Raw genomic sequence first — 26,981 nt, forward strand, 5'->3', positions numbered from 1 at the left:
ACTGGGATGGATCTTTTCAGTGTGGCACAGAAAAGCAATGAGGTGCATCACAAATGTGTTCAGAATGTCACCGGACTTCAGGAATTAATGATAATAATGTGTTAGATTGGGGTCTGAGTGATCTGGTGTTAGATTGTGATCTGAGTTCTGCTGGCACAGGAGTAGGGGAGCAGTGTCTGTGCCATTCTCTGCTTTGACTTTTGTGTCACAGTGTCAGGTCTGTCCTCTTGTTGTGCATGTCCTTGCTGATAAAGCAACGTGACAGTGGAAAGGGTTTGGGATTAATTGGTTCTTTATTGCTTCCCTGAGTTATTTTGGTTTCTGTTTTTAGAATTCCTTAGTATTTCATGGGTGCATTTGAGTTCAGGTTCTGCTTTTGATGACAGTTTCTTTCCTTTTGGTTTGGGTTTTTTTAAATTAATGTTGCTTGCCAACTTGAATCACACCAGGTTGTTTCCTTGAAAGTGTGCTCAGGGTTGGAATGCAGTTGGTGAAGGGAGGTGGACATAAGGAGACATGTTGATAACAGGGAAACTGACTCACAGAAGAAAAAAACCTTGGAAAAAATTCTTTGGAGAATTGGAAAAAGAAAATACCCTCCACTGAGCCTGACAAGTGGAAGATGGTATTTGTGATTTCTTTTTACCTGAAAAATCCTGTAGAGGTAGACAAAACTGATGTACTGAATTTCCTGAGAAACCCTGGGACTTACAGTCTGCTCTTAAAATAGAGACAAAGGAGTCCCTTCACTATATTATCAACAAAAGGGGTATAAACAAGTACTAAAGGGAAGTGTGTTGCAGCAGGGGAGTGCTGTGCATCCTCTAGCACAAGGATTGGGTTGAAGTTGCTGTTTTACTGCACCATTCCTCCAGTGTAGCCTAGCAAACAACAGCAAGGTAATTGCTATACCTAATACTTCAATAATTAGGAAATTGGAGCAATAATATTAATTTAAAATTAGTTCATTACTTTGTGTGCCTTGTGATCCATGAATAAGTCTGCATAGAATTATGGAAAGCAGAAGAAAAACTGATTATTTAGCAAGTTGAACACAATTTTTTAGAAAGTAGAAGCCTTCCTTTTTGCTGAACATGGTCCAGTGTGAAATAGCACATGAGAAATGATCATATGGGCCAGTGTGATTAGCCTTTGAAATCTCCTGGAATCTGCTGCAGTGTTAAATCCACCCACAGAAGGAGTCACAATTCCATGTGAGGATAAGGCAGAGCATGTCCACGTGAGGGACAGAGAGCTGGAAGCCTCTGGAGTGAGGCTGTGGCAGCTGGGGATGCTCACAGAGACAGCTGTGTGTCCCTGAGAATGGCTTTGTCACCAACCCTGCCCCAGCCAGCCCCTGCAGCCAGAGCAGCAATCCCATTCCTTCTGCAGTGTGCTGGGCTTCCTCCAGCTCATGGACAGCACAGGGGCAGTGTCCCCATTATTGTATGGACACAGGCACACAGGGCAGTGTCCCCATTATTGTATGGACACAGGCACAGGGCAGTGTCCCCATTATTGTATGGACACAGGCACACAGGGCAGTGTCCCCATTATTGTATGGACACAGGCACAGGGCAGTGTCCCCATTATTGTATGGACACAGGCACACAGGGCAGTGTCCCCATTATTGTATGGACACAGGCACACAGGGCAGTGTCCCCATTATTGCAGGGACACAGGCACACAGGGCAGTGTCCCCATTATTGTATGGACACAGGCACACAGGGCAGTGTCCCCACCACTGTATGGACACAGGCACACAGGGCAGTGTCCCCATCACTGTATGGACACAGGCACAGGGCAGTGTCCCCATTATTGTATGGACACAGGCACACAGGGCAGTGTCCCCATTATTGTATGGACACAGGCACACAGGGCAGTGTCCCCATCACTGTATGGACACAGGCACAGGGCAGTGTCCCCATTATTGTATGGACACAGGCACACAGGGCAGTGTCCCCATTATTGTATGGACACAGGCACACAGGGCAGTGTCCCCATTATTGTATGGACACAGGCACAGGGCAGTGTCCCCAATATTGTATGGACCACAGGCACACAGGGCAAGTGTCCCATTGTATGGACACAGGCACAGGCAGTTCCACATTGTAGGGACAGGCACCAGGGCAGTGTCCCCACACTGTTGACCAGGCACACAGGGCAGTGTCCCCATTATTGTATGGACACAGGCACACAGGGCAGTGTCCCCATTATTGTATGGACACAGGCACACAGGGCAGTGTCCCCATTATTGCAGGGACACAGGCACACAGGGCAGTGTCCCCATCACTGTATGGACACAGGCACACAGGACAGTGTCCCCATTATTGTATGGACACAGGCACAGGGCAGTGTCCCCATTATTGCAGGGACAGCTCTCTGGCTGCTGTACTCCTGCCAGGCAGGCACGGGCTTGGCCACAGAAATGGTGTCAGAGCCTCCTGGGGCTGACATCCATAATTGTGCCCATGGATATTGCATCACACACACTTGTGCTGCCTTTTGCCTGCCTCATGGTCAGTGTGTGCTTTGTGCATGGAGGAGGTCACATCAGCAGTGTCAGCTGTGTGTTTGTTGCTGATGTTCTCAGAGTGGGGACTGGTGGGAAGCCAGTCTGGCACCCCCTGGGCAGGGCACACATGGCTAGGAGCTTGTTGGCACCACAGGGGCCGTGTCAGCCACACTCTGAAATGCTTGTGGGTTTGGGAGGGCTGCATTCCAAATGCATGAAGAAACAAGCATGGCACTGAATTAACATTCAGCTAATGAAGAACAGACATGAATAATTGCTGCTGTTTTAGTGAGGGAATGCTGAGCACAGCATCTAAAGGTAAAGCCATCACAGTAGCTGGTTCTGTGCTTGAAGTGGTGCGAGGTCACCCCGGTGCCCTGGACACGTGGGAGTGTGCAGCTCAGTCTGGCTGCTCAGAGGGCAGCCAGGAAAACAGCTGCTTGTCACCTTGGGAAGTGGAGCCTGAAGCAGAACTTACCCAGATTTTAAGCACAGCAACATCAGTGGAAATTGTGAATTAATTTACCAATGCTGGGGTTTGCAGTTAATCACTTACTGCTGAAATGGAGCCAGGCCCCAAGAGAGATGAAGCCTGAAATTGTGTCTGCCTAAACTTAGGGTTTTCTTTCCACTTGGTGGTTCCATTCCATTAATGCAGCCTTAAACCTTGCACCTTCCAGTTTCCTCCATCTCAGACTGGGCTGCTTGATTTGCTTGTGCAGTTTATAGGGAATTCACAGGTCAGAAAGCAGGTGACTCACCCTGCTTGTCCTTTAACTGCAGAAAGGGAGTAATTTTTCCTGAATGAAAAGATCATCCTATCTGATAGTGTTGCTGCTGTACTGTTGATCTTGTTCCCATATTTGGGTTATTAAATAGCATATTCAATTGCACCATGCATTTGTAGAACATACTAATTTATAACTCACAGGACTGTTTTGTTCCTCTAAAATTACCACATTTCTCACCTGGTAGAGTAAAGCTGAGATGAAATTTTAGGTAGTGTTTAGTTCATCAGTAAAAAGCTTCTTTTTTCCTGGCATTTCTCTTCCAGAGAGCTCAGCAGCAAGGATAGCCTGCAGCCTGTCTCTTTAGAGATGGAATGGTTCAGTCCTGCTCAGCCTGTGGGACTGCCAGATAGCTCAGGGCTTTGGCAGCTTCTACCTGGCAGAGTTTGGGTTTAGCCTATGATACATTTCCTCTCCTTTTTGTTTATTCTTGGGTATGTTGATGAGCTCTGAGATTTATCCACTGCCTGGGGAAGAAAAAAGGTTGTGCAGTATTACTTCCCAAAAAATATCATCCTCCAATACAAAGAGAAGGTAGGAGGATCAATTGAAATTCCTGTCAGGGACCATTCAGCAACCCACACAAATAGCTTTCCACAAAGATGGAGCATAGTATTCTTTGAGGACTCATGGTGCTGCATCACAGGCTTAGCTGAACATTGTCCTGCCTGTCACAGTGCTGCTTCTTTGTATCCTCTTAATTTCTTTCCCTTCCCCTTCTTTTTTCATTTATTTTCTATTTTCTCTTTTTTTACCTTAGTTTGTTCTGTGTTGTTTCTATGCAAATTCTCTTCTCCTGCCTCATACTCAGGTAGTGTAGGAATACTGGTCTCCCCACAGGGTGTCAGTCTCTTTGGAAAAGGGTAACTGATACATAAATTCTGATTCTGATCTGACCTAAGTGCAGCAATGAAATATGTACTCTGAAGATTCTGAACTAACTCCATCAATACTGTCTCCTGTGCAGGTCAGGATTAACTTCAAATAATTCCCAGTGTTGGTTTGTCTGACCTGTTCTTTGGAACACCCACAGCTGGCAGCTGGAAAGTGCCTTCAAGCAGTCCCTTTGCCTTCAAGTTCCCTTTGGAAAGTTCTTCCTTAAATCCACTCCACACACCTCTCATGGCACCTTAAAGCACTTCCATCAAGGATGGATGTCTCCTGCTTGTTTCCTGCACACTTAAAGCTTGGCTTTGTTTTGGTTTTTTCCCACTGTGCTGATGCTTGTTGGATGTGTTCTCCAGCTGTGTTCTTCCTTTGGGAGGTGCAGTGCCCAGCACTTGATCCAGTACTTGCACTAAGGCTCAGCTCTCAGTGGAAGGGAGGGCATATTTCATAAGGTTTGCTGTCTTTGTGCCTTCAGGTGCTTGCAACAGTCTGCTGGCCTTTGTTTGCAGGAATGTGATGCTGTGCATCCTCTTTAGCCTGTCCTCCCTGTAATTCCTGGTGCTTTTCTAGCAAGTATTTATCATGTGTGCTTTTCTTTTTGTATTAAAAAAGTACCCACGTTCTGTTCCGTTGTTGTAAGAAAGACTTTGCAGAATCTATTGCCATGGGATAAAAATACTTCTATCAGTGCCAGTTACTGATTAAATTTAGGCTGCTTGTGGTTAATTTGTGTTTAGATTTATTAGTTCTTGCTGTTCACTTACTGTTCACTTGCTGTTCACTTACTGTTCAAGTCAGATAATACTGGAGATGTCTGAAAGATTGATTTCAGCCCATGCAATGAAACAAGATTTTACTGAGTTATCATTATTCAGCTTTGTAGGTACCATAGTTACAAAAAAAAAAGAGTAGTGGAGGTTTGTGTCCCAAAGTGAGCAGTGAGAACCTCCAAATTTCCCTAGTTGTTTAAGCAAGTGCACTCTGGTTTATTGCAGCTACAATAACCAGAGCATTAGAACTTGTGACCTATGAGAAGAACACCAAATGTGTTTGTCTTAATTAGCCCAGGGAACAGAGCCAAAGGGGAGAGAAGGGAAGATGGGATAGCTGTTCTCATTGATGTGAAATGTTGTTGCACAAGACTGGGGAAAATCTGTGTAACATACTCACAATGCATACAAAGAGAATAAACTCTGAATACAAGGGGAAGAGTCAGTTTGGACATGAAGAAAATCAAATTTCATACATAGGATTTTGGATAACTTTCATATATATTAGAGGCTCTGGTGCTTGACTTTGTGCCAGTTTTGTCTCTGTTGGTCTGTTAGCAGGTGACAGAGTTGAGTCTCTCCTGTTTCACTGGGCAGAAGAGTCTGTCAAAGCTGCATATTTGTGAAAAAATGTACTGATCTGAATAATTTTCTCATGTGATGACTTAGAGGGGAATATTCTGTACTGCCTTTCACAGAGCTTGGTCATGAAACCTTCCCAGATGGAAGAATTCATTTCATGTACAAACAGGAATTTTAGCATCTACAAAATTCTTAGAAAATCATGTAATAAGTAATTTTTTTCAGGAGCTAGGCCTGAACTAGTGTTGTTTGAGGGGCAGTTGTGGGGGCTGTGTGTATTTAATTTCACTTTTTTTTTGAGAGCCTGTGTGGAAAGGAAGGCTCTCAGCCTCCCAAAGCAGAATGAAATCAGTGATTTGGGACATGGAGGCTGGTTTGCACAGAGATGGCCTTGATGGGTTCCTTAGTTCCACATCAGCTGACACTGATCATTCACTTGAACATTATTGGTTACTGAATGGCTGAGGGTGGGTGGATGTGTGTAAAAAGCAGGAAGGAAAGTGGTGGACACAGGATTCATGGCTAGGGTGGTTTTATTTCCATTGTCTGAGTGTCTGGGAGGAATAGCTGCTAAGGCAGAAATTTGTGCTTAACAATTGTCAAGTCCTGGGTGGGAGTGTGTGGGAGGGATGACAGCAATGGTAGCTGTACTTGAGAAGCAGGCTGTGCATTACAGTGTGCATTTTTCAGTGAGCCATGAGTTTGTGATGGACAGCCTCACTCTTTGTACCTTTCTAAAGATCTATTTTACTTGCAACTCATATACAGAGAGTTGGAGACTGAAGAGACTTGAGCAGATGTTGAGGTTGTAGTTAATAATTTCATATACTCCAGTTGGAGAAATGCACTTACCATTGGCAGCCTTTTGCTGAGGAATATATCAATCTATCCAAGGGAAGTTTTTTAGTATGATCATTTAGCATAATTCATGTAATGGAAACAGATTGATATGACATGTTAGAAATCTTTGCTGAGGGGGCTACCATTGCTCAGGCTTTATTCATATGATAAACCTACAACCCTTGTGGAATTCTGAACTGTTGCTTTTTGTCTCTTGTTTTTTGTCCTTTCTGAGCCCTGAAATGTTTTTAACGCAGTCAAACTGAGAAATTTGCTGCACCTTTTTTACCTTCAATTTATTGATGTATTCCAAGAACAGTTTATTTCTGCGTTTCATCTACCTGGAAACGATGGTTTTGTTTTGGCTCCACAAAAAATGGAGGCTTGTGGAGAGGAAAGGGAGATTCTGCAGGAAGGCAGACTCTGCCATGTGGTTTCTTGTAATTTCAGCTGGGGAGCTTCTCAGGACACTCAGGCCATGGCACTGTGGGCACTGATGGGAGTGAGCAGCCTGTGCTTGGGCACATTGTTCCTTCCTCTGGCCTTTATTAAAGATAGGAATCATCATGAATTTTCACAGAGCAAAACTTAGAGCAGTTCTCTGGTTGCCTTTAGGGTTAGCCAGGCTGACAGTCAAGATGCTTTAGTTTATCTTTAACACACACAGTTGAGAGGAGAAAACAAGGTCTGATCTCATTTTCACATGTTGAGGTGATGTTTAAAAATCTATTTCAGCCATATATAAGACTATATATAGTTTGCTTTATGAAGATCACTAGTGGAAGAACAATGGCTTTATTAGTTTTTCACGATCCATTTATAAACAGCCTAACAAGTATTTCCATTAGAAATGAAATGTCTTAATTAGCTTCCCACTAGATGGAGCAAATGTATGTCAACCCAGCAGAGGAAACAGGGATTATGTTTTAGATTGCTGAAGAACAAATCACTTGTATTAAAACCTACTGTTCTATTCTTGTTAATTATTAGTTTTCTGAGTTTAAATGGAAGCTTCTAAGCCATGTGGTGATTTTCCCTACTTAATAAACATAAGCAAAGCTGTACTTTGCATGAAGCCATTTATCAGTTGTCATGGTTCTTGTGGAATCAGGGCAGGGGCTTGGGTTACAGCAGAGTTCTGTGATTGTAATACCTATGTTTGATTGTATTTTGTTCCTAGGGATTTGAAATTCTTTTCTAAGAGTTATACTCCAAAAAGTGCTTCCTTGTAATAAAATAACTGGAACAAAGTAAAGCTTCCAGGTTCCTAAATGAGTCCTTAGGTAACCTGGGGAAGGATTTGCACCCCTGCAATCTTAGCTGATTTTTGGTCATGCTGTTGGTTTTATAAAACTGTTACCTTGTTTGTAAATCCTACCCTGCTCTCTTTCGACCCTTTTGGATGCAATACCCATTACTGGATGGGATTTTCAGGCTGCTGTCAAGTTTCTCCCAACTTTTTAGAGTTAAAGATGCATTCAGAACTTTTGTACATCATAACTAGGTCAGTGTTTCCAGCAGTAAATCTCTTGAGTTGTTGTAGGCATGACGTGTGAGTGGCATACATACAAAGTACTGTTGTGAAAGAAAAGGGGGAGCAATGCAAGCAGGGCCAACATGCATGTTCCCTGCACAAAAAATGTACCTTGGGATAGAAAACAGGTGCTGAAACTCCCAGTGCCAATTTCCTTAGTGTGCCAAGTTCACAGTTTTTCTTTAAAAGGATTTTCAGAGGACAGCACTCAGAGTTTCCACTTGAGGCTTTTGAGTTCAGTGCTCAGCTCAGCTGTTCCCATCTCCTGGCTGGTGGCTGGCATGTGCCCAGTGAGACCTGGCAGCACAGCAGCTGCCCCATGGAGGCAGGATATTGATCTGCCTTCCTGTCTAATGGGCATTTGTTTTAACTTCTCTGGTCTTGATCTGGAGCAGAGTGCTGCAAGAGGAGTTGTGAAATGAGCAGCCAAAACCTCCAAGCATCCAATAATAACAAGGCAACTTTTACTCCATGCTGTGGGTTCACAGCATTTCTTAGTTTTAAAACCTCTATTCTTTATCCTGTAAGATCTTTTCTTATTGAAAATAATCTTTCAGTGTCAAAGACCACCACTTATAATTAAATTCTTTGTTCTTCACCAAAGTTTGTATTTTCACTGATCTTAATGGGAATTGCAACTTTAATATCTAAAGAAGTATTTTGCAGAATTTTCTCTGTTAGTAACAAGAAATGTTTAGTACCTACATTGGAAAATGAAAATGTGTATGGACTGTGGCAGGATAATGATTTTACCATTGTTTGATGACAAATTCCTTGCCAGGGCTTGGTGACAGTACTGCTATCAAAGACAGAATTCTGCTCTCTGGCTTAATTAATCATTTGTTGTTTTTTTGTTAACAATATCCCCAGTAATGTGGTATGTTAAAGATACCATTTTAAGGGAACTGCCAAGAATAGATTTCAAGAATAGACATGTGATTGTCTTTAACAGAGGGGATGGTATTTACCATAGTATTGAGATGTCACAATATTGATGGATTAAGAACACAGTATTTTAATTTGACTTTCATGATGTGGGGTTTATTGTTCTCAACACTCAACTGCTTTTAGCAAAAACATGATAAGTACTTTAAATGACTAGATAGCAACAATTATGTGAGGCTCTTACACAGCTAGTCAGAAGAGATAAACAATACTTGCAGTTTCTTCTCTTTTTAGTGCATCAAAACTCTTGCTCTGGCAGTGTGTCACCTGGCAGAATTAAGTGTGAGATAATGGTGATGTTGTGACTAATACACAGAAATATCACTCAGTAGGTAAATATTTGCAGAGCATGGTATTTTTGCATTTGTGACACAAGTACCATGGTTTGTTACACTGAGTGACATGCAGCCTGACAGGATGAAATGTTCAAAATGTCCACAGTAGAATAGATAATCTCTGCAAACCAGTGTGTGCTCACTGAGGGGCATAATAGACAAACTCTGATCTTCCTGGAGTGCACACAGGCATTGCTGCTGTGCTGCAGGATTTACATGGCACAAACAACTGCATTTGCAGGAGGAAAATAGAGACATCACTCATCAGCTTAGCTCCTGTTCAGGTGTTAGTCTGCTCTGCCTTTCAGTATTGAGCTGTGAAAAAAGAATGACTGATGGGGCTGTGGAAACCAAGATAAAGTGTAAGAGCACATGATGGCAGTGTGAAGGTCAGCACTTAATTGGATGTTAGATAAAAGGAGATATCTTCCTTTCACACCATGATGCCTGTTTGTCCATTTCCACTGTGTATCTTGAGATTTTGGACCTGGCTCTGCATTACGTACTAGCAGCTGAGACCCTGCATTGGCAGGATTGATGGTTCCATAGGTTGTATGTGACCTTTACGAGCAAATGATAAAGGTCTTTGGATAACCACTTTGGAGTAGGGTTGGCATAAAGAACTTGGTGTTGGAGGAGATGCTGTGAAACTTAGCCAAATAAATTGTTCTACAAAGCTTGGATTAAAAACCAGATAAACCAAAAAGCCCATTTGCAACCAGTTTAGAAAAACTGGCAGAGATCTAAAAACTAGGGCCAGACCTTGGTTTTATTAATTATTCTCTTTAAAATCCTTGTAGAAAAGCAAATTAAAAGGTTTGCCATCAGCGAGTGGTTATGGTTTCATAGATGAAAAGGTAATTCATATCCCAAATCAGCCAGGTGCAATAGTAATGACTTGCTGTTGTGGCTTGCAGTTGAGTACCAGCAAGGTGTCAAATCCATCAGCATTAGACTTTGCTACAAATACAGCTTTGAGTCCTCAGCCTGAGTCTTCAGCAGCAAACCCACTGAGAATGCAGATTTATTACAATCATTGGAATGTGAAAAGGAGTGCATGCTACTTGTGTAGCTTGTCAGGCACAGCAATGGAATTACAGCCTAGAATGGATGTGGAGGAATACACCTGAATGGGTTTTTGTCAGGATCAGCAGAGGCTTCTCCCAAAGGCAGGGATCTCCTGCAGCCCTGAGCTGGGGCTGGGCAGGTGTCCTGTGCACCCTCGTGCCTGTGCTGCTGCTCCATCCCCCTGTTTGGAGTGCAGGCTGCTCAGGCTTCATCTTGGAATGAGTTCTCCCCTCTGCTCCTGTGGCCGCTGGAAACTGTTTTTTTTCTATTCAAATTTGTTTCTAAACTCCATTTACCACTCTGTTACATGAGTCTGTAGGTTGTTGCTGACTGGAGTTCTGTCCTTCATCTTACCCCCCAGCATTCTTCCTTACATTTGCTGGAAATTCCATACTTTTTATGTCTCACAATGAATTTGCCATCTATGTCTAGTATTCATTGTGTCACTGACTACAGTACTCAAATCTCTCCCTCTTCTGTCACTTGCAGTTGATAAGATGCCTGTTAGGAGTCTTAAACACCACTTTCAGCTTCCCTGGGTGTTTCTCAGTGCAGTTCTCCTGCCATGCAGTTCTCCCTGTGCACAGTTTCTATTTATTGATGCTAGCACACTGGTTTGTGTTGCAGGCCCTCATGGTCATAGTTTAACCATCAAACATCCCTTTTCAGTAGCCATGTGTTGGCACATGGAATATCTGCTCATGTGAGCAGATACTGGCACGTCTCAGGGATTTAGTAAACAGGGGGTAGACTTGTTTTGTTTTTCTGAATTCTGTGGTGCCTACAGTTCAGAAGGTGTCAGGTCTGGGCTTTGGTTTCTGACAGCATTTAGCCCACGAGGGGCTTGGGTGAGCAGCACTTGGAGCCTGAGTCAGTGTTTGGAGAGGGAATCCCAGAGCCAGTGCAGCTGGGAGATCTCTGCTCTGCACTTTGCTCTTTGTAGAGTGCCAGATCAGATGAATACAATGAGGGTTCATCTTTGGAAAGCTTACCTGAGACTGCCATTGACAGGTGTCCTCCTGCTGTCCTTTTGCTCTCCTTTTCCATGTTGAGGCTGGTAACACTTATATAGCCTGACTTCACAGTGAAACAGTATCAGTGGAATTCTATTCTCCTGATGGCCCTGAAATAACCATTCTGTAAATACATAGAGTTTGTTGTGGGGTAATGATGGTATAATGCTCTTAAACACATTACCTAAAATTCACCTATGTATAATGTGACCATCTTAAAGTTACTAATTATGCTGCCCCGTCCCAACATTCTGAAATTCTGTTCTATAGAAGAAAGAAACCTTATATTAGAAATGTGGGATTCTCAAGTATCTGTTCATCCAAGAAGAAATGATGCTCTGCTGCCATGAATTCAGCTTTATCATCGTTGGGGGGAAAATTTCTAAACTAATTTTATCAAAATTCAAGAATTTCTGTGTGGTTTTAAAAATTGTATTAATAACCCAAGTATAGTTTAATTTTAAAAGGAAAATTATTTATTTTTCCTGTAAACTTTATCAAGGCTCTTACCTGCCTGAGGGAGTCAGTGTAATCCTGAGAAGCTGAATTACTCTGTTTTAATATCCTTTACGTTATTCCTCTAATAAGAGTGTCCCTAAATGTTTGTTAGGGACTTTGTGATGGTTTTTAATTGCAGGGATATCCACCACCACCAAAATTTCTTTTTGCTTTCATACTGCAGCTCTTTCCAACAACATTTGTATGGGAGCAGCCTTTGGCTACTGTGGAATTCTTACTCGATCTAATTCCAGTATTAAAACTGAGACTTCATCCCAGTGTTAGTCTTTGTCTGAAAAGATGATGTTCCTTTCCCCCACTTGGGCAGTGTAGTGTTAGGCTTATCTTTGTCCCAAAAATTGATTGCCTGTTTTCTTGAGGAAGTTCAGGTGTATTTATCATCCCCAGTGTTCTATTTCTGCCAGCTTGTGCACCAGCACTGAGTTATTTCTTGCAGTGTTATCTATGGAAATGATGATTTTCTTCAGTGAGTGAAATTGTCTATGTGCTGCTGAAGCAGGAGTGCTGTTGGAGCCTTGTTTCAAGGCTGCTCTTGGTTTATATACCACCCTGTGACCACAGAGGTTCTGTCCCAGAGGACACATATGCATGCAGGTGGATTAATTCAGGTTATTGCAGGGCCATTACTGTGCCAGGGACCCAGACAGAAAATTACAGAGCCCTGCAGTGTCCCTCTCAACAGGTATTCTTTGTATATGCCTCAAGAGTGAAAAACATGAAGGTGAGAATATACAGCAATTCTGGATTTAAAATGTTATACTTGATTGAAAATTGGGTACAAGTAATGGCTGGGTTTCTTTCTGCCTGTCTTCTGCTAAGATCATGATAGTCCTGGTCTTGTCATACTTTTCTCAGAATGTCAGACTTTTTGGGGACTCAGAACATCAGCATTTCCCTCTAATTGGAACTCTAGATGTCAAGGTGGTGGTAGATCTGTCACAAGCTTTGTAGAGCTTGGTTCTGTGTATTTTTGCTTCTTAAAAATGTGAATTTACTTGATAAAGGAAAATTTCTTGAATGCCCCACTGCATTGGCAGAACCAGTATTATTTAAGTGGTTCGTAATCCCAAAAACCTAATATACTTCATTGTGCAATGTTTTGCTGGTAGAAGAATCTTGTTTTTAATGTTTTATTTAGTGTCCTTTTTAAAGTCATGTTCATTGTGGGTTTTTTGCTATGTTATTTGTGGTAAAATTCAGAACTTCTGCATGAAACCTTTTTTATAAATAATATTTTGGTGAAAAGGAAGCAGTAAATAAATCTGAAGACCTGTATTGTATAGAAAATTTCTTGTTGTAAATAAAACAGAATCACAGAATTAACTGGCAGTTGATGTGACTAGAAGGAACAAACAGTGGCATATGAAATAATGCCGTGCATAAAAATAACAAATTAGGGATACTTATTTTTTCTGGTAGTGCAGGAACTTGTGCTGCTTAATGGAACTGGTAAGTGACACATTCAGAATCCATTCTTGTCATGCAAAGGTTTCTTGTTAGACACCTTTGCTAGCAGCAGTTTAAACACAGCGTTGAGTAAGGGCTGCAGCAGGGCTGATGGGTGTTGGTCACAGCTGGTCTTAGACCCAATGTGATGTGTTTGAATGAGCACCCAGGTTCCCCAGGGGCTCACAGGGTGACCCTGTGCTCCCCACACAGGGCACCCCTGTGCTCCCCACCCAGAGTGACCCTGTGCTCCCCACCCAGAGTGACCCCCTGCTCCCCACCCAGAGTGACCCTGTGCTCCCCACCCAGAGTGACCCCCTGCTCCCCACCCAGAGTGACCTGTGCTCCCCACCCAGAGTGACCCCCTGCTCCCCACCCAGAGTGACCCCCTGCTCCCCACCCAGAGTGATCCCCTGCTCCCCACCCAGAGTGACCCCCTGCTCCCCACCCAGAGTGACCTGTGCTCCCCACCCAGAGTGACCCCCTGCTCCCCACCCAGAGTGACCCCCTGCTCCCCACCCAGAGTGATCCCCTGCTCCCCACCCAGAGTGACCCCCTGCTCCCCACCCAGAGTGACCCCCTGCTCCCCACCCAGAGTGACCCCCTGCTCCCCACCCAGAGTGATCCCCTGCTCCCCACCCAGAGTGACCCTGTGCTCCCCACCCAGTGACCCCCTGCTCCCCACCCAGAGTGATCCCCTGCTCCCCACCCAGAGTGACCCTGTGCTCCCCACCCAGAGTGATCCCCTGCTCCCCACCCAGAGTGACCCCCTGCTCCCCACCCAGAGTGACCCCCTGCTCCCCACCCAGAGTGACCCTGTGCTCCCCACCCAGAGTGACCCCCTGCTCCCCACCCAGAGTGACCCCCTGCTCCCCACCCAGAGTGACCCCCTGCTCCCCACCCAGAGTGACCCTGTGCTCCCCACCCAGAGTGACCCTGTGCTCCCCACCCAGAGTGATCCCCTGCTCCCCACCCAGAGTGACCCCTGCTCCCCACCCAGAGTGACCCCCTGCTCCCCACCCAGAGTGACCCCCTGCTCCCCACCCCGAGTGACCCCTGCTCCCCACCCAGAGTGACCCTGTGCTCCCCACCCAGAGTGACCCTGTGCTCCCCACCCAGAGTGACACGTTCCCCACCCAGATGACCCCCTGCTCCCACCCAGAGTGACCCCCTGCTCCCCACCCAGAGTGACCCTGTGCTCCCCACCCAGAGTGACCCTGTGCTCCCCACCCAGAGTGACCCCCTGCTCCCCACCCAGAGTGACCCCCTGCTCCCCACCCAGAGTGACCCTGTGCTCCCCACCCAGAGTGACCCTGTGCTCCCCACCCAGAGTGACCTGTGCTCCCCCCGCAGGCGCCCGAGGAGCTGGAGGAGGTGTCGGACCTGGAGGAGGAGCCCGAGGCGCGCAGCCGGAGCAGCGTGCAGAGCGAGGGCAGGACTGACCGGGTACGTGTGCCAGGGCTGCTGCACCAGGGCTCTGCCTTCTCTGCTCACCACTCACCTCACTGTTGAAGTGCTCTTGAACTTGAACACAAGCAGTAGTTTGTAGATACCTATGTCACAATGTAATTAAGAGAAGATCCACAAAAGCTTTCAAAGATCACATTTCCATGCATGGTCTTCCACTTCTCAGCTAAAGCAGAGTACTTCTTTAAAAAGTAGTTTCTTTGAAAAGAAAACCATAAATAACATGTAATTGGGAGACATGGGAGCACATACTTCCCATACAAAGCAAGAAAAGTAGATGCTGATGACAGTGGCAGGTAGAGAGCTGGCTGTCAGTGATCAGAGGCACAGGTTGGTGCTGTGGGGAGAGTCTGGGCTGTGCTTCTCCTTGTGAGGTGGAAGGGATTTTACACACAGACTGTGGTTAATGCAGCTAACCCCCCAGTACTTTATATAGGACGGACATTTCTATTTTTTTAATGTTTCTCCCTAATGTAATACAGTTACTGTTTCTTTTTGTGGCATCTAGAGAGAGGTCATGGCTTAAAGTCTGAGCCTGTAGTTTAGAGACAATTTTCCTAGATTTCAGATCCTGCTACTGAGGCCATAAATGGCACATTATCCCCCAAAAGCAATAGAAAATTATAGGTTTGACTAGATTATGTACAAATGCACTTAGCCTTAAGTACCATATTGACAGACACCTGCACACACACCTTTTTTTAAAATATAGGTCTTAACAAATCTGTTTGCTGCAGCAGCAAACAAGAGCAGTGATTAAAGGCTCTTTGTTTGGAGTGCTATTTGATATTGATATTTGAAGATTTATACCCAGAAGCTGTTTAGCAGTGTGAGGAGTCTGTGTAGGAAGATAGATGTTGAGGTTTAGGCAGTGTGTGGTGCAGCAGCTTTGTGGCTGTTGTGTGCAGTGCTGGCACCAGGAGTGCCTGTCCCAGAAGTGCTTTGGCAGGATTGCAGAACAGCCTTTTTTCCTCCTTGAGTTCTTTCTCTTGGGCATTTCAACTGTAGTAATTCAGTTTTGTTTATACATATCTGGCTCCATATTCATGCTGCACAGAAGCACTCTTGGTTCCTCTTGCTTTGTCCAGAGTGTTGTAATTTCTTCCATGTCACATCTCTCACTGCTCCAGTGGGGAACTGGTGCCTTTTTTCTTTCTGTTTTTATCACAACATATAAAACCAGATGTGATGTGAGTATGCCACTTGTAACAAAGGCTACATCTTAACTAGCAAATCCTGTTTCCCTTATGTATGAAAACGTCATGTATTATTAATCATACCTTCAGACTCTATCTCCATAAAGGAAGAGAGTAGAGGTTAGTGGTGAGACTAAGGAGGACTAAGATTTGACCTCCTATTTGTCTTCCTGACTCATCTTGAATGTGTTGCTGCATTGATCTTTTCCCTCAGATATTTCCTGTTTCTGAGATGAATATGATAGTGCCTGTGGCACCATCCCACACTGGGGGATTCAGGGCAGCTGAGGCAACGTGCTGTGAGATCTCTGAGTATTTAAACTGGATGAAAACACTGATGGTTATTTGTAGGGTGATTTTACATCCTTGAATAGGGTCCTTGGGATGAAACCCTTAGCTGCAGAAACAGGTTCTGCTCATGGATGTGAGGGCTACAGCAGTTTTTCCCAGCTGGAAGTGAGCTCCTCTCTGGTGGTTGTGTGTGATTCGTGCAGTCAGCTCTGGAGGCTGGCACAGACTGATGAATGCCATCCTGGCAGTGTGATTCCACTGAGGGAGGTGGTGGCTGGTTCCTGTGGCATTCCCTATTGGAGAGAAGGGCCACTGGGATTTTGCCCAGCTCATTTACAACTCAGAAGACACTGTACATGGTTAATGATCAGGAAAAATTACTTTAAGTGTTCGAAGTTACTAAATTAGTGATGAGAACAGCTTAGCTTCATTTCAGAGTTGCTGCTGCAGGTTAAGGTGATCATTCTGAGGAAGAGGCAAAATGTTTTACCTCACAAGTTTATCCACTTGGAATGGCAAGAGCAGAACTCTTTCAGGCAGCCACACACCCACTCTTTTTTTCCTCAGGGTTCTGCAGACAGTTTTGTAACTGCATGGACAAATGTCTGAGATTAGGATCATTTTTTATGCAATTTTGTTGCACCCTGTGTTTGTGAAACAATTGTGGGCTGATAAAAAGTTGATTCAGTGTGTTTTGTAAATGAGGAAATCCAGGCTAAGTTATTTCATTATTTTATTTATATTGCATTTTAAATACAGCAGTCGATTATATGGCTCTAAAATCTAGAAAAGTCTAAGAAGAGAGCCTGGTTAAAATAGCAAAGATCAAGAAGAACTGTTGATACGTGAATAAAAAAATAGTTGGAAGTTAGGTTTGCCATCAGATTAATTGGCATTTTTTATTCAAGTAGCAAATACTGCACATTTAAGTTCTTACACTAAATGAAATGCTGATGTGTGTTAATAGGAAGCACGTGCTATTTTGTTAATAAAAAAGCCAATTTTAGAAATTTTTTTAGTTTGATTTTCATCAAAGCCCTACACGAGGATGAAATGCCAGTAAGGATTCAAGTGTACTGAAAAGAATTACTGTAATTTTGAATAAGTTCTATAAATAGTTATTCTGACATTTGATACATAGCAGAAGATTCCCTGTCAGGAATCATGATCTATCAAAAGCACTTAATTTTCTTGCCAATTTTTAACCCAATTTCCCAGGAGGGAAGATATTATGTTGCTGAAATACTCAAGGTTGTAGTAGAATATTGTGTACTTGTGCAAAGTAGGCTGGGAGGGACCTCAAGAACCCTTTTAGTGCAGCCATTTGGCCCAGGGCAGGATAAATACCCTTCTCTGGACACACACAGCCATAGGAACAATTGCATTGCTCTCTCTGCTTAGCTCATTCCTGGAATTGATGCTGTATTGGAAGGTTTTTGTCTTTGCACCTCATATGTTGCAGGTAACATGTTAGCACTCATCTGCAGTGGGCACAGAGAATGTGAGGTTCCTTTCTGTATTTATTTCTTTTTTATGTACTTGTACATACTTTTTCCAAGGCCTGTCTCTTTTGGAAACTCCAGGTTGAATAACTTCAGTGACCTTGATTTACTCTTCAAGGTAGCATTTCCTTTCAGAGTCTCTCCTCTGGGTGCTCTGCAGCTGGCTAATGAGTTCTTGAATTTTGTGTCCAGGCTATTTATATTGCAAAATGTGTGAAGCCACCTGTGATCTAACAGCACAAGTGTGAGGTTTGCACTATTTCTTGCTGTGTGCAGAGTTCAGAAGGAGCATTGTATGGGGTTTGCCTTTCTGCCAAGAGCACAACCTTTTATCAGCCACAAATGTGCACCCACACTGCCCATGCCTGGGTCTGTGCCAGGTCTGTGTGTGCTGGTGGATTTTCTTAGGGGTAAAGGCTGTCCTTGTCTGAGGTGCAGCACACCCCATGATGTTCCCCAGTTCACTTTGGGGTGTAAAGCAGACTCTTGCACTGTGAGTGTGCAGTGTGTACTCCTGGTTCTGTGAAACACTGGCTAGTGCCAGCATCAGGGCAGCTCCCTTCACAGCTCTTCCCGATGGATCCCTTGGCTTGCTGTGTGTTCTAGGTAAGTGCTCTGCCACCAGTTTTCTAACCAGTATTGCATCCACCCTCTGGGATTTCACCTGGACCTTATTTCTCCAGGTTATTTGTAAGGATGATGTGAGAGCCAGTGGCAAAGCTCTGGAGAAGCCCAGACTTAGGGCATGATGCTTTTTTATCTATAGGCCTATGGCCCCAGGACAAAGAGAAATTACCTTTAATATGCCACAGTTGCATCATCTAAGCCAACCTTCTTAGTGAAGGCTGATGCAAAAATGGCATTAAACACTTGGTTTACTGTCTCCCAATAGTTTTACCTCTTTATCTGGTTTATCCAACTATATTGCATCTAAAAATACAGCAGAACTGTCATGGCAGAACAAATGAGGCACTCTCTGAACTTGTTTAAGGATTGCTGCACTTGAGCAGGCTTGCTGGAATTCTTGGAACTGGGAGAAGGCAGCTGATGACAGCAGGTAGGGAACTCTCAAAAGAAACACAGCTTCTTCTGCCCATTGTCAGCATCACACACCCACACAGCTCATCTCTGGGGGCATGGATTCACTCAGCTGAATGCTGAGTATCCAACATCTCCTGTCACCTCTTCATCCAGACTCAAAGTTACTCCCTCAGCAGGAAGAGAATAGTAAAAGGTAGTGGACACCTCATACTCATTGTAACAGAATCCCTTTTGTCTCTGTGAATCCACTTATGAACACACTGGTACTCAAGCAGGATCAGACTCAGGGAATGATTTGGCTTGGAAGGGACCTCAGAGATCCTTTAGTTCCATGGCAGGGATGCCACCCACCATTTCAGGTAACTCAGGGTCAGCTCACATGTGTATTTTATGACAGTGGCCTGCAAAATTTGTTCAAGAAAAACAGAGGTAAAGCTCATGATTAGGACTGTTGTGAAAGAGCATGATTACAATGCACTGCTGTACTTGGAGTGATTTGCAGGGCTCCTGTTCTTTTTCACCAAATGCTCAGCTGCCTGCAGCAAGAGGGCAGGAACAGAGCAGAGGGTTTGTGGCTGCTGAGGCTCTGGTGGAATGGAAGCCTCAGCTCTCAAGAGAAAGTTGGGACACAAATCCATTCTTCTGGGATTTCTACCATTATCTTGTAACTACACTGTGTGAGGAGCAGGTTATTTTGTGTTCTTGCTCTGAGAAGTTTTCAAGTGCTCATTTGGGAAACTGGGGTTTGTTTCCTTGTAACCTACAAAATTGCAGAAAAACAGTGTTTTCCACTTTTCTTCTGTGTAGTTACCTGACATGTTGCAGCCTACAGAGCTGGAAGTGTTCAGTCATTTTCAAAGGAGATACTTTGATTTTGCTTGAATGTATTGTGCTGCTTTCTGTTGCCTTTCTTTTCTCCCTGGTCCCTGTAAGTGGTAAGAATGGTGCTGGTGTGGATCTGGCCAATCATTTGTTAGGTATCAGGGCAGAAAAAATGTGTGTCAGTCTGAGATTTTAAGAGCATTATCAAAGTTTATGTGAAATAAACATAATCCTTGGAGAGCAACCAGAGACAAAGGTAGACAGAAGGCCACTTCTTAGGGTTGGGATGTCATTGACCAGCAGTGTACCAGGGAGAGAAGAGTTAAAGTCTCCACCAGTTAGTAAATGTGTCCTTACATGGCCTTAAAGGTTCAGTTTCTTTGGTGGAGAACTGGCTGAGGCATGGGAAGGTGATGGAGGGAAACACCAGTCTCACAGATCAGTCAGGTTGTAAATGGGGCAACTCAAATAACACTGACTCCAGTTTTGGAGACTCCAGCTACCAGGGACTAGCAGCCTTCCAAAAATTAAGTCAGGGAAATTGAAGAAAAAAATTTGTACTTTCTTTTTTAGTAGAAGGAAGGAAATATCACAGATAACTTCTCCTTTCACCTAGTAGTAACTCTCTTATCTGCTACTGCAATAATAACATTTTGTCTTAGAAGTAGTGAAAAAATAATTTTCTTCTGCTGGACTAAATAAACCTGCATTCATGTAATAGTCATTCAACTTAGATCTTTATTTTACAATTACTCTTGTGTTGCCTATTTCAATACAGAGTTAAGTCTGTGCTTAAAGGCTCTGTATAGAATTGCTTTATTTTGTTGGACATGGTTTGAAAGCAGTATGAGGGAAAGGAGAGAAAAGACAAGGTCAGATTTACAATTTCCTTTGCTCTTTGTTCCAGTGGATAATGTCTCCTTGCACCTGAAGCTCATTATTGTTGGCAGATAGCAGGATGCTGTATGTCACAGTTCCCTCATTAAAATGCCATCTTTCCTGTGGTTTCAAGATCCAGGCCTGTGATCCTAGACTCAACCAGTGTTGAAGCTGGGGATTAGAAGATACCACAGACACCCACCCATCAGCAAACATGTATGAGATGATAGAAGCTCTCTTCCCTCTGTAACCCATTTTGGGATTTTTCAGCATCATGGGAGATGCAGCCTCACAACATCTGTGCTTTCTAATTCTGACCACTCAGATGGTTCCTTCCACCCTTAGCCATTCTGTGATTCTGTGTGGTTTTGTGACTGCAATTACAGGTACATGCTGTAATTTTCAGTAATTTAATTTGTGTAAGTGAGAAAGCTAACCCTGTGATACTGATTCTAGCATAAATAAAATCTCTGAAAAGACATAGCTTGGAAAACATACACATTATGCATAGAGCTGATTACCCATTTCATTAATTATAAACAATTCAGCCATGGCCTTCACTTTCCATTATTGGTGGTAGGTACTGTTTTCTAAACCAGAATAAGTGACAAAACATTTATTGTGTAATTGCAGAGTGGTGACAGTGTGTTACTAATGGCTGTGTGCAGTTGTGAGTTCTGTACCTGAAGGGAAGGTGTGAGGTTAGACCCAGCATGGCAGAGCCATCAGGAGCAGCAGCAGGTGATGGAGGCTCCATGAGGCCATGTCCTGCCCTACCCTGGTGCTTCCTGGCCTCTTCCTGGCACAGCAGGGCTGTCTGACCCATCCTGCAGAGGCTGGCCATCTCCTCATGGAGAACATCGGGCAAAAACATTCCTCTCACCATGCCACATTTTCAGGAGCTTTTGGTAATCTGATTCACATCCTGATTTCTGACATGTTCATCTGTTCATGTTCTGCAAAGACAGAAGATGTGTATTTGAACAATTAAATCTCTTTCAGTTCCTAAAATGATCATACAGAGCCTTCTCAGAAGAGAGGAGCAGCATACCTGAGTGCTTCAGGACAATTAACTCTTTCCATTGATTATTTCTTACCTGAATCAATACTGCATTTTGCAACTCTCTCACAGTGTTAAAATTATTGGTTTCAGGAGCACCACTATCCCTGTTACACTGAGATTATTTATTTGGCCCAACCCAGTGACAACATACAGATGTTGAAATTTAGAAGTGCTCAAACTCAGAGTTGGGTCAGGCCAGAGTATGTTTAAACTATGTATTTATTAATGTGCAGTGGTTTTGTTTAAAAAAAAAAAAAAACTTTGACATAGATGTTTTACAAAACAAATTATTCTGTTTTAGGCCAAGATGACTCAACTGCCAGAAGCTGAGAAGGAAAAGATAGCTGAGCAAGTGGCTGACTTCAAAAAAGTCAAGAGTAAGCTTGATGCAGAGATTGAGATCTGGGATGATACCAGCAATGACATAATTGTTCTGGCCAAGAGGATGTGTGTGATTATGATGGAGATGACTGACTTCACAAGGTAATTACATAAAAAAAGGTTCTTGGATACTTAGACATGCTGCAGGTTGTTGTCACACTGTTACAGCAGCAAAGTACAGAAGTTTTTAATGCCAGCTCACAGTGTCTGCAAAATTGAGTGGCTCAGCTAATGCAGCACATCAGGTAGGTGCACTGAAGTGTTGGGGGATTTAATATTTTGAATTATGCTTAGCCCTAGTTTTTTGCCTCTGTTCTCTCTTATTAATTTGTTGGTAGGGTTTTTGCACATGTTTTAGCACTCTATTTCTGCTCTCAGTGAGAGGGAAAGAGTAACAAAATAATCTCGATTTTAAGCTGTAGATTTGTCTCATCTGTTGTTCTGTCTGCTTGTATCAGAGAGTGCTGTCAAGCATGAAACACTGCACAGAGCCCATGTGTGACAGTACACATTCAGACTCATGCATATTTTATATCCCATTATTGCTATTGCTTTCATCAGATCTCTTGTGCTGCTAGATGTAGTTTAAAGAATGAAGAGTACCACAGCAGATAGCTCTCAAAGCTGGTATGTCATTCTGCTGCCAGTATGTGCTCAGTGATGCTCTTACAACAGCAAACAAGTTTAAGTGCGGGAGCTTTTTCTGCCTTGCTCTGAATTAAATGTTGTGTGAATCCATCAAATTGATTATAACAAAGGAAGGTGGTGATGGTGGTGTCCATCTCTCCCCCTGGTATAGTTAGCAGTAAAATAGTTGCTGACAGGTGAAGCCTTAACACAGGCACTCTTTCAGGACACTTAGTGCCTCATGAAATCAGTCCTTCCATGCAAGGGACAGAGAGCAATCTCTGTGTATCCTGTGGGTGTCAGTGAGCAGGGCTGCCTCGAGCTGCAGCACCTGGGACACAGCTGGGCTCTGGCACAGGCTCCTTCTGGGGAGGGCAGCTGCTGTATTTTGTCACACTGGCACTTCCAAATCCACCTGCAGGGGACAGGGGCTAAAGTCCTGCATGGAGGAGTCTGTGATCCATTATAAAACTGGTTTTAAATATCTCCTTAGTAAGAAGTTGTGTTTCTTCTTTAGTGATGAAGTGTGGTAAAAGGAAGATTTGTATCTGTCTGAGTTACAGGTGATCTCTCATGGCTTATCAAAGGTGGCAGCTGTATGTGCTGAGGAGCACAGCTGCTCTTCAGTTGCTGCTCTCTGGAAATCTGGGAGCAGATCATGGAACTGTTCAGGCTGGAAAAGATCCTTAAGGTCATTGAGTCCATCCATTAACACAGCCCTGCCATGTTCATTGTTAAACCATGTCCCAAAGTGCCACATCCACATCTTTTTGAGCAGTTCCAGGGATGGGGGTTCCATCACTTCCCTGGACAGCCTGTTCCAACACTGGACCACCCTTTCAGTGGAGAAATTTTCCTCAATGTGTAACACAAACTTCCCCTTGGTGCAGCTTGAAGCCATTCCCCCACCCTGTCCCTTGTTTCCTGGGAGCAGAGCCTAACCCCCAGTCTGTCCCCTCCTGTCAGGGAGTTGTGCAGAGCCAGAAGGTCCCCCCTGAGCCTCTTTTCTCCAGGCTGAGCCCCTTTCCAGCTCCCTGGGCTGCTCCAGACCTTTCCCCAGCTCCTTTGCCCTCCTCTGGACACCCAGGGCATGAATATTGCAGAAGGCACAGCAAGCACCAAGTCACCTTAGGGCTGAGCTCTCCACTCTGTAACTCCCCAGTTCTTGAGCATGGAAGAGATAAAAGATCCTGACATTTTGTATTTGTTACATCAGAAGCTACTCAGACAAATAGTAAACTTCTGTGTTTGAGTTGCTCGTTACTTAAGCTGATTGCTGTTGTTCCTCATATGGTATTACCTTGCATTCATTGTTATTTAATCTCAGTGAGTGCTTTTCAAAGTTTTGGGTCTTTGCTCTGTCTTCTGTAGAAGTCAGTAGCAAGAATGGTTTGACCTGCTATGAGTTTTAATAATATTTTACTGGGAATCTTCTAATTTCTCTCTTGATTGGCTAAAAATGTACAAGAAAAATCCTATGGTTGCATTTGGCTTGTTCTGTTTTTCCCAAGCTTTATGTGTAAGTGGAGCAGGATTTTTGTTTCCCATTGCCAAGGCAGACCTACAGTTAAAAAGTTACTTGCCAATAAACATGCTAAGTCCCTTTTGTTCATATAAGGGAATGTGTATCTAATTCAAGCAGTGTTTTGGATCACAGCACTGGAACTTGTAATTCCTGTTGAGAAAGGAGCAAGGACGGGTCGATGATTTAAGCACAAAGGGAGCTCTGTAGTCTTGCTGTTTGAGCCCTGTGCACCAGGGAAAGTTCCTTCAAACAGAGAACAGCAGGATATCTCTGTGCAGGATTTTCACAGCACTTTGATGATAGGAAAGGTGTCACCAGGGCTCAGGTAAGACTGGGGCACCAGGCAGAGCTTGCTGCTGTGTCAGAGGTGATTTTGTAGATGCACCACAGAGAGAGCAGTGCTGGTAATTGCCCTGGCTGGGCTGTTCCACAGGCTGTCCTGCCAGCATGCAGCCCTGGGTTCAGGAGTCACAGTGCCTGCTGAAGCCTCTGGGACCATCCCTCTCACTTCTCTGTGGTGTCAGCAGTAAATGAGAATCACTGGGATTTTACCCCTTACCCATTCTGTAGGTTGTTAGATTCCAAATGGGGCCACGTGTGAACACTATGTTTAAACAAGAGTGCAGCTCTCAACAAACTGTTCAGAAAGTGTCTCATATTTGTTCTTGCTACTTGACATTTGTTTCTAAAATGGCATCAATATTGGAGTTAATATGAGAAATATAGTGAAAATAGCAAAAAAAATTAACAAGACCAGAAAAGAAATCTAGCAAAGTCATCCTCCAAAATCTGTCCCCTTTATTCTTGTGGTAAGACTAAATGCAGTTCTCTAGTTCTGCAAGGATTGCAGCCTGGCTGAACTTTGCTCTCTGCACTACTCCTGGTTACCACCAAGTGCAGCTGCCTGGTGGAGCAGGGCTCCTTACCTGGTGCTAGCCACAGTCCTGAGCCTAATTCATCTGGGCTGCAGTCTTTGCTTGGGAAAGCAAAATTGGGATGGCACTTCTGAGGCACTGGACTCAAAGACCAGACACACAGATGACAAAGAAAGGGGACAGAAGAGGCTTCTGTTCCTAGTTAAAGCCATCCATTAGACTCCTCACCAAAACTCACTCTTGGATTTACTTTTCCTGGTGCCCCTTCCCACTTCAGAGTAACCTGTGGTCCTCCTATTTCCCATCCAACAGCCAGATGCTTTTGCAATTCTGTGGAGCTTTTTCATTGCACCCTGAAATCTGCTGCCTTCCTTGCCTTTCTCTGGCCCTTGTAGCCCTCATTGTGTCAGCTCCATCCAGCTCCTCTCAGCCATGTGGAAATCCCACATCCCAGCTCTCCTCAGGTGTCCCTGTCACCAGCCTGGTTTGTCAGTGCCACAAAAGGTATTGATGCCTTTATTACCCAGCCCCTGAGTTGAGTGTCACTGCAGTCACAGTTCAGCTCGAGACACTTGTAGGAATTTGCCCTTTCCCTCCCCTGCTGCTCATCTCAGGGCACTCAGTGCCCAGCACTGCTCCCTTAAGCAGTCTGGGATGCTTTTGAGTCCATAGCTACTCAGTGTTTGTGCCAGAAGCTGTATCTGAGAACAAACAACTTCCACTGGAAATAATGTCATCAAAAATCACTTTAACATTGAAGTTTTGTCATCAGAGGTGCTTTCCAGCTGAGTTATCAGAAAGGACAGTTATTTTGGAGACAGCTTTGGGCAAAGCAGGTAAACCTGCCCTTTGGGTTCTGTGTTAGGAGCAGATTCTTCTTGTTCCATAGAGACATTCTTTAAGGTAAATGAGTTTCCTGAGCAGGAACAGCTGAGCTGTGTGTGCATGCTTGATGTGTTTTATCATCCCTGCCTTGTGGAGCAGAGCCAGCAGGGTTTCCTTGTTCCAGCAGGGTAGGTCAAGTGGTCCATTTTGCTGGTAAAAGGAGCAGCAGAATTGCATTGGCTGCAGTGCTGCTGGAGGGGTTGCAGGGCTCCAGGGTCTGCTGCCTGCCAGCACTGCCTGCTCTGGCCTCAGGCAGCTGCTGCTCTCTGATCTGTGCTGGGTCCCTGAGGGCTGTCACCTTAAACCACCAGGCACTGTCAGCTGGCACTGCTCCTTCTGCCTCAATGTCACTGGGCTTCTAGTATTTGCACACATATGTCAGGATTTTGAAGGCAGAAATCCAGTATCTGTGTCCTCCTGCCCATCCCAAAAGCTTGTGTCTGAATTTCCTTTACACTACTTGCCTAGAATGTGATGTTTCATGTGATACTTTGGTGGATGCTTTTGCCACTCTTACAGTAGAAATAATTTCAGCTGTTTCTTAAATATATATACACCAGCAAGTATTTAATGTGATTTTGCAGTTGCTGTTCAATAGAGTTCTAATAATTAAATGCTAGCTATTCATACTTCAATAATAAAATTTCTAAAAAAAAAAATATAAAATTGAAATATGTTTTGAAATATATTTCCCTTTTCCAAAGGGAAAATCACCTGGTGGATTGAAGTCTTGGAACCAAAAGAGAAACACATAAAGAAACAAAACTAATATAACAGTTTGGCTCTGTGACAGTTACCCCAAGTATTTATATATGCAATTTGCCTGCAAGCTAAGTGGATTTGTTTTCCTGTAGTAGGTACAATTGGTATCAATAGTCACATTGTTACACAAACACAGTAGATCCTGAATGCACAGTCAGATTTTGACCCTTGTGCTGGGGATTAAGCAGTTGGAGTTCTCTCAGTGCCAGAGGTTCTGCTGGTGGCAGTGTGCAGCTGCAGAGGGTGTGGGGGATCAGAGGCACACCCCCCCTGCATGTGGCTGCTCTTGGCAGCTTAACAAAGCACATTAAATACCTACACACCAGTACAGTGAGCAGCTAGTGGCCAAAATAATGAGCACAAAGTTGGTCCTTTCCTCTGCAGCAGTTCTGTGGCAAGGTGCAGCTGGCTCATGCACAGCT

At 44.0% G+C, this 26,981-nt stretch overlaps 1 protein-coding gene across 5 annotated transcripts in view; it reads left to right on the plus strand.

Moving 5' to 3' along the window:
* CTNNA3 (catenin alpha 3) overlaps window positions 1-26,981 on the plus strand; it is a 374,030-nt gene that overhangs the window by 306,738 nt on the left and 40,311 nt on the right. For all 5 annotated transcript variants that reach the window (XR_013775088.1, XM_079312299.1, XM_079312296.1 and 2 more), the window contains 2 exons: window positions 14,597-14,689; window positions 21,806-21,987. Coding sequence is in view for 4 of the 5 variants with exons in the window: in XM_079312299.1 (XP_079168425.1) it covers window positions 14,597-14,689; window positions 21,806-21,987 (275 nt within the window). In the remaining variant the exon portion in view is untranslated. The remainder of the gene's footprint in view (window positions 1-14,596; window positions 14,690-21,805; window positions 21,988-26,981) is intronic.

Source organism: Erithacus rubecula (genome assembly GCF_903797595.1).
Source record: "Erithacus rubecula genome assembly, chromosome: 9".
NCBI lineage: Eukaryota > Metazoa > Chordata > Aves > Passeriformes > Muscicapidae > Erithacus > Erithacus rubecula.